Source organism: Chiloscyllium plagiosum, chromosome 12 (genome assembly GCF_004010195.1).
Source record: "Chiloscyllium plagiosum isolate BGI_BamShark_2017 chromosome 12, ASM401019v2, whole genome shotgun sequence".
Lineage (NCBI taxonomy): Eukaryota > Metazoa > Chordata > Chondrichthyes > Orectolobiformes > Hemiscylliidae > Chiloscyllium > Chiloscyllium plagiosum.
This window is the reverse complement of record NC_057721.1, coordinates 47953961-47961522: the sequence shown is the minus strand read 5'-3', so window position 1 is coordinate 47961522 and position 7562 is coordinate 47953961. Positions and strand designations below refer to the sequence as shown.

Below are 7562 nucleotides of genomic sequence, written 5' to 3'. Positions count from 1 at the left end.
TAACCATTTTTTTGCCTTGCACATACCTAAAAAAGCTTTTACTATCCTCCTTCATATTCTTGGCCAGTTTACCTTCGTACCTCATTTTTCCTCTGTGTATTTCCTTCTTAATAATCCTCTGTTGCTCTTTAAAAGCTTCCCTCAAGCCCCTTCAAAATCTTAAGTTTCATGGAGATCACCTTCGCATTCTTCTAAACTCCAGAGAAGTCAGACTGAATTTACATACCCTCTCACTATAGGACACCTCTTTCATCCCAGAAATGAATCTAGTGAACCTTTGTGGCATGATGTCCACTGCAAGTATATCCTTCCTTAAAAATGAAATTGCACATAGTTCTCCAGTTATGGCATCATCATCATAGCTCTGTGTAATTGTAGCAAGGCATTCTCATCCTGCTCCTCAATTTCTTTTAGATTAAAAATCAAGATATCATTTGTATTCCTAATTGCTTGTTGTACCTGGATGCTAATATTCTGTGTTCCTTGTATGAGTACACCAAAATTATTCTGAATATCATTTACATAAGTAACATCCTTAAAAAATTCTGCTTTTCTATTCTTACTACTGAACTGAGTAACCTCATACTTCCCCATTATGACCCGTTCATTTAATCTTTTCATTTCTCTTTGCTGTATATCTGTATCCTCCTCATTGTTTACACTTGATTTTATATCCTCAAACTTAGATATATTATTCTCAGTCTCCTCATACAAGTTATTAATGTAGACTGTAAAGAACTGATCCCTTAGCTAAAATATTACAGCAAACCATGGGTCACTAGCTTGAAAATGCCCTATTCAACCCTGACTCCTGCCCATTAACTATTAAAATATTATATTCAAATCAGAGTCCTTACGTTATGTATTAACCTTTTTGTGATACTATATTTGAATGACTTCTGAAATCCAAATATACTATGTTTACTGGTTCTACTTTATCTACACTACTAATTACATCCTCAAAAAAATTAAAATGTTTCTCTTTTATAAAACCAGGTTGGACTATGTCTGATCATATTTTGATTTTAAGTGCATTATTGAAACTTCCTTAATAAGAGATTCTAGCATTTTCCTAGTGAAGCTAACCAGCCTCTAGTTCCCAGTTTACTCCCTCCTTTCTTAACTGGCAATGTTACAATGCTAATTTCAATTCTGCTGAGATATTCTAGAATCTGGGGAATTTTGGAAAATCACAATTGTCACAACCACTACCTCAGCAGTTACTTTTCTTTGAGGTCTCAGACAAACCAACAGTCACGACATTTATTAGAGTTTAGTTCTTTCTGTTTCTCCAATACATTTTTTCTGTTTATTACCTTACTTTACTCACATTTTTTGGCACCATGTTATGTTTTAGTTCTGGTATACAATTTGAGACTTCTACAACAAGACAGACACAATGTACTTGTTTGATGTGTCTGCTATTTTCCATGACGATTTTTCCGATCTCTACCTCTAGGGGATCAACGCTTACTATAGTTACTGTCCTTTTCGTATATTTATTTAACCTGGGACAATGAAGGAATTATGTATTTCTAAGTCAGGACATGTAATTCATAGAAGAATTTTCAGGCGGCAGTGCTGTCTAGGGTGTAGCGATTGCAGGTTTGGAAGGCATTGTTAAAGGAATCCTGGTGAGTTATTGCATTGCATCCTGCAGATAGTATATATTTCTGCTAGTGTGCACTGGTGGAAGAACAAATGTAAGTTTAAGATTAAGGATGGTGTGGCAATCAAGCAGGGGCTTTGTCCTGAATATCTGCTGTCAGGTGTGTGACTGTTGTTGGAATTGAACACATCAAGCCAAGCAAAACTACTCCCTCACATCCTGATTTGTGAAACTAAATTGCTAAATTGTTGCTAAACTGCTATTCAATTTTGCCTTGGTTTTGCTGCCAATCTTCCTGGACCTATACAGCAGGCATTAAATTCAAATTATTAAATCACATGATGCACAGTTCACTTAAATATGCTAATAATAATTAGCTCCTCCAAAGGAGAATTCCCAGATTCCTCAACATCTCCTACCATTAAAGTGGCAACAGTCACAGGGGACGTCACATTTTGTGATTTGACAATTTTATGCCCTAACCCTTGCCTTCTCCCACCAATCATCAACTAAGCCAACCATCCTTTCTCCATAGATATTGCCTAAGCTGCTACATATTTCTAGAATTTCTGTTCTTATTATGGCAATAAAGTACTTTTCTTTATTAACTTTGCATAAGAAGTCTGGAATTGATTCCATTTGCAGTTAGGAATTTCTGAACTCTATTATTTGTGAAGTATTTAGCCCATCTTGTTCAAAGGGTAAATCCTGAAGTGAGCAGATTGATTGGTGTAGCCTGTTACACAGAATTCTGAAATAAGCAACTCTGTTATTTTCGACGAAACTGTGATTGTTGAATATATTTTCTTTGATATATACCACATTTCAAACCACTTCTCTGTTATAAGTATAGCTATTGCTCGACATTGTTGATGCTGAATGAACAAAATCAAGTTTGCTTTTAATACAACACATCCAGGGTAAAATCATAGTATCTCATCAATATAGTGAAGTTAGTCTTTTAATTTTATTACAGTTTCTGCTGGCTGCCCTTAGTAGCATAACTTCCTCACAGATGGATTTTGTGAATGGTGAAAATTTATTCTGAAAGTCAAAAGGGGCTTCAACCTTAAAATAGCTGAAAAGCATGCAACAAGCAAAACAATATCATAATGACAAGGAATCAAAAACAATAAGTGAATGATAATTTCAACCATGAGAGATCAAACCACAGTTAAACAAAATGGTAAGAGCATTACAGGCAGTTGTGCTGAGAGAAATCTGAGCTGTTTCTCTTTGTACCATGTGGGTCAGTTTATGGCAAACCACAATATCAGCAAGGAAAATGTGATAAAAGAAAATACCTTCCCAAACATCTGCAGTTGATCCAAAATGAATCACACTATCACTTTGCAACATAACCCTAGTCACATGAGTATAATACTGTCAGACAAGATTCATTTGAATAATATGTCAGGATAGGCAAAGCTTCAGGTAAATACACTCACCATAATGAGACAAGACAATATGTTATCATTGACTGTGAATTCCAGATTCAATGTAGAAGAAAGCAATAGTCAGTATCTGAGACAATGCAAGTATCCACTGCTACAAACCTTCTTGTAAGCAAGCTAAAACTATTTTTTAAAAGGATACATTCGTAGTGCTCCTGTACGGCATCCAATAGCCAGGATTTTTTGCACTGGATCAAAAGCTAAGGCAGAAGGTTGACAGGGGAAGCCATGACGTACCGTCTGTGAAATAAGGGATACAAACAAATTAAACATTAAAACTGACATTCTACATATCTTCATTAAAAAAAATTACATATTATTAATTAAAAAGTTGGCTTCAATTGCCTGCATTTAAATCTGTACATTTCTACATGTTCAAAAATCCATTCATTTGGCATGAAACATACTGGGTGAATTTTTGTTTTCATTCAAAACCAGAAATAAATTCAGATCCATTTAATTCTATCAAATTTATACAAATAACCATGGTATCATCTAGTACTTACAGCTCAGAAACAGACCATTTGTACAACTGCTCCATGTTCATGCTTCTATTCCACATCAGCCTTTTGTCCTTAACTGATTGTTAAGAACAATGAGTTTAATTTTTATTCTGTATTTGCTTTTAAAGAACTGGTTTCATTTCATTTATTTTTGATTCATAAATGGTACTGGGGAATCCGGAGATTTGTACTGTTCAGTTGCATTTTAACGATTTTTGATTTTGATTTTACGACTGCTACATGTACTGAGATACAATGAAAAGTATTGTTTTGTGTGCTATCCAAGCAAATCATACCAGACATAAGTACATCAGAGTAATAGAACAAAATGCAGAGTACAGTATTGCAGCTACAGAGAAGATGCAGAGAAAGATTAACTTTAATATATGAAAGGTCTATTCAGTAGTCTTATAATAGCTGTTCTTGAATCTGTTGCTTTCAAATTTTTGTATCTTCTGCCCAATGGAAAGAGTGGGAGGGCTTTTTCATTATGTTGGTCGCTGTCCTGACAAGTAGAGACAGAGAAAATATAGACAGAGTCAATGGAAGGAAAGCTTGTTTGCGTGATGGACTGGGCTGTGTTCACAACTCTGTTTATTCTTGCGGTCTTGGCAGAGCAGTTGCCAGCATAACCTGTGATGCATCCAGATTCTGTGGTGCATCTACAATAAAATTGGTAAGCGTTATTATGGACATGCTGAATCTCCTTAGCCTTCTGAAGAAGTAGAGGCATTGGTGTGCTTTTTTTGTGCACAGTGCAAGATGGATTGACCAGGACAGATTATTAATTAACTTTTAAAGCCTTGAGGTGAGCACTTCAAAGAGTCATAGAGGTTTACAGCATGGAAACAAGCCCTTTGGTCCAACTTGCCTACTCCACCCAGTTTTCACAATTAATCTAGTCCCATTTGCCTGCTTTTGATCCATTTCCCTCCATACCTATCCCATGCATGCACTTGTCCAAATGTTTGTTAAATGACAAAATTGTATTCCCCTTCACCACTGCCTCTGACAGCTTGTGCCAGATACTCACCACCCGCTGTGTGAAAGAAATGCCCCTCTAGACCCTTTTGTGTCTCTACCTTCTCACTTTAACCTATGCTCTCTAGTTTTAGATTCCCTGATCATGGAGAAAAGCTCTTAGCTATCTACCTGATCTATGCTTCTCATATTTTAATAGATTTCTATAAAGGTCACTCCTCAGTCTCCTACATTCCAATGAAAAAAAAAGTCCCAGCCTGTCCAACCACTTCTTATAACTCAAACCTTCCAGTCCAGGTAGCATCCTAGTAAATCTTTTCTGCACTCTTTCCAGTTTAATTATATCCTTTTTATGGCAGGGCAACCAGAATTGCATGCACTACTCCAAATGTGACCTAACTAACACCTTGTAGAACTGCAACAAGGCACTGTATTTTAAAAAAAAGCAATAGGAATTCAGTGATACAGAGAAACTACAAAGTAAGTAAGCCTGGGTGTTGATGTGTCAGAAGGTGAACTCAAAGCAGCTGGACAGCTAAGCTTAGGACAATAGTGGGTTTGCTCTTAAGGTTAAACTAATTGTTTCGTTTACAACTTGTTTCAAAGAACATTGAATGAGGCCACTTTTAGAATATTGCACACAATTCTGGTTGCCCTTCTATAAGAAGGATGCTGTTAAACTTGAGAGAGTGCAAAAGAGATTTACAAAGATGTTGCCAGGACTAGAGAGTTTGAGTTATAGGGAGAGGCTGAATAGACTGAGTCTATTTTCCCTGGAGCATCAGAGACTGAGGGTGACCTTGTAGTGGTTTATAAAATCATGAGGGGCATGTATACTGTGAATAACCAAGGTCTTTTTCCTAGGGTGGGAAAGTCCAAAACTAGAGGGCATAGTTGTAAGGTGAGAGGGGAAAGATTTAAGAAGGAACTGAGGGGCAACTTTTTCACACACGTGGAGGTGAGTGTATGGAATGAGCTGCCAGTGGAAGTGGTGGAGGCTGGTAAAATTACAACATTTAAAAGGCATCTGGATGGGTATGTGAATGGGAAAGGTTTAGAGGGATATATGGGCCAATTGCTGGTAAATCCTTGCTAACTTTGTCCAATCCTGTCACTTTTTTCCAAATGCTCAGCTCTTAATTTTTTTATAACGGACGCGAGCATTTTCCCCAATACCGATATCAGACTGACTGGTGTACTAAGTCCATTTTTTTCCCTCTGTCTCCCTTTTTAAATACTGGGGTTACATTAGCTACCTTCCAATCTATAGGTACTATTCCAGAATCTATAGAATCTTGGAAGATAACTACCAATGCATCACCTATTTCTAGGATCACTTCCTCAGATACACTGGGATGTATATCATCGAGGCCTGGTGATTTAATGGCGTTCAATCTCATCAAATTACCTAACACCATTTCCCTACTAATACTGATTTCCTTCAGTTCCTCCCTCTCACTAAACCCTGTGTTCTCCAGCATTTCTAGTATGTTTTTTGTGGACACAGAACCAATGTATGTATTTAGATGGTGAGCCATTTCTTTATTCCCCATTATTAATTCCCCTGTTTCTATTGTAAGGGACCTTCACCAAACTTTTCTTTTCCCATACCTATAAAAACTTTCACAATTAATTTTTATGTTTCTGCAATCTCTATTTTCCCTTTCTTAATCAATCCCTGTGTTTTCCTTTGCAGAATTCTAGGCTGCTCCCACTCCTCAGATCTGCTGTTCTTTTTTCTGGCCAATTTGCATGCCTCTTCCTTAGATCTAATATAATCTCTTAATTAATCCATGGTTTGGCTACCATTCCCATTTTTATTTTATACCAGATATGAATGAACAATTTTCTTACATAACAATGTAGTTTATTGCATGATATGCGTGGGTACAGTTTACATTGACTTAAGACATAATTACCAAGAACTGCTGTACTGAATCTACCTGCTCCCTTTGTGTATTCATGCAGAACTCAGATGTCTCCACCCAAAGTCTGTGTGACATTGTCAGAATAGGCAGAACTCACTATAACATGAACATTAACTCATTCAGAACCATTCCATTATGCAATGGCAGCTGGTTTGGAGCACAGCAGTTGAAGCAAGCATTGCTGAGCTTGGGCCATAAAAATGAGCAATGCCTGGCTGAGGAGTGGTTGGATGCTGGGTGGGGGAAGGGGGAGATTATAAGTAGAGAGGGACAAAAGGAAGGTTACAAGGGTAATGGAAAGAGAAAGGGCACAAAGGGGCAGGAAGAAGAGGAATATGATGTAAGGGGGGTTTAAGGATGGGGACAGAAAGAGATAGGAAGGGGAGAAATGGAGGATGCAAGTGGTTAAAAAGAGGCTGCAGAGTATAAAAGAAAACTGAGCTGCAAAGAGAGGAAGAGAGGTAGTCCGCAGGGAATGAAAGTGGGACACTGGAAGAGAGGTGAAAGAAGCACACTAAAAGCCAAAGATGAAAGCAATTATGGTGTTATGTAGTACAAATGGAAACTGCAAAGTAAACGGAACAGTTTTAAACTGGTCAAAGAAATACTCAGTTAAGTGGGATAAAAGAAATTTTAGAGTCATCAAAATAATGAATTTCTTGCAAATGAATGTGAAATCCTTATCTTAAGGTTGCATAAAATCAGGAGGTATTGTATGACAGGAAAGTGTAGTTGCTGCTTTTGTCGTTAACGTTAATTCAAAATCTGAGATTGAAATCTGAGCTGCAGTAAAAGGGTTGTATCTGTCTGGTTAAAAATTCTAGCTTTGTGCATAAATGGTGGAAAAACAGGGCAGAGGAACCTCGATTATCCAAACAAGATGGTTGGGCACTATTTTATTCAGATAACTGATTATTCGGTTAACTGATTAAATGTCTTTCCTCTGGGGCTCACAGTTTTCTGTTAAATCCACTCCATGTTCAGGAGACTAGACAACAGCACACTCCGTGCGAGCCCCCACGCCCCCAACCCTGTCCAACCCCACCCACCCCCAAGCCCCGTTCAACCCCACCCCCCGCCCACTCCC

The 7562-nt window shown here is 37.6% G+C and overlaps 1 protein-coding gene across 1 annotated transcript in view; it reads right to left on the bottom strand.

Moving 5' to 3' along the window:
- Window positions 1-7562, bottom strand: part of stxbp5l (syntaxin binding protein 5L) — a 546595-nt gene that overhangs the window by 483157 nt on the left and 55876 nt on the right. The window contains exon 2 of the mRNA XM_043700990.1: window positions 3206-3303. Coding sequence (XP_043556925.1) covers window positions 3206-3303 — 98 coding nt within the window. The remainder of the gene's footprint in view (window positions 1-3205; window positions 3304-7562) is intronic.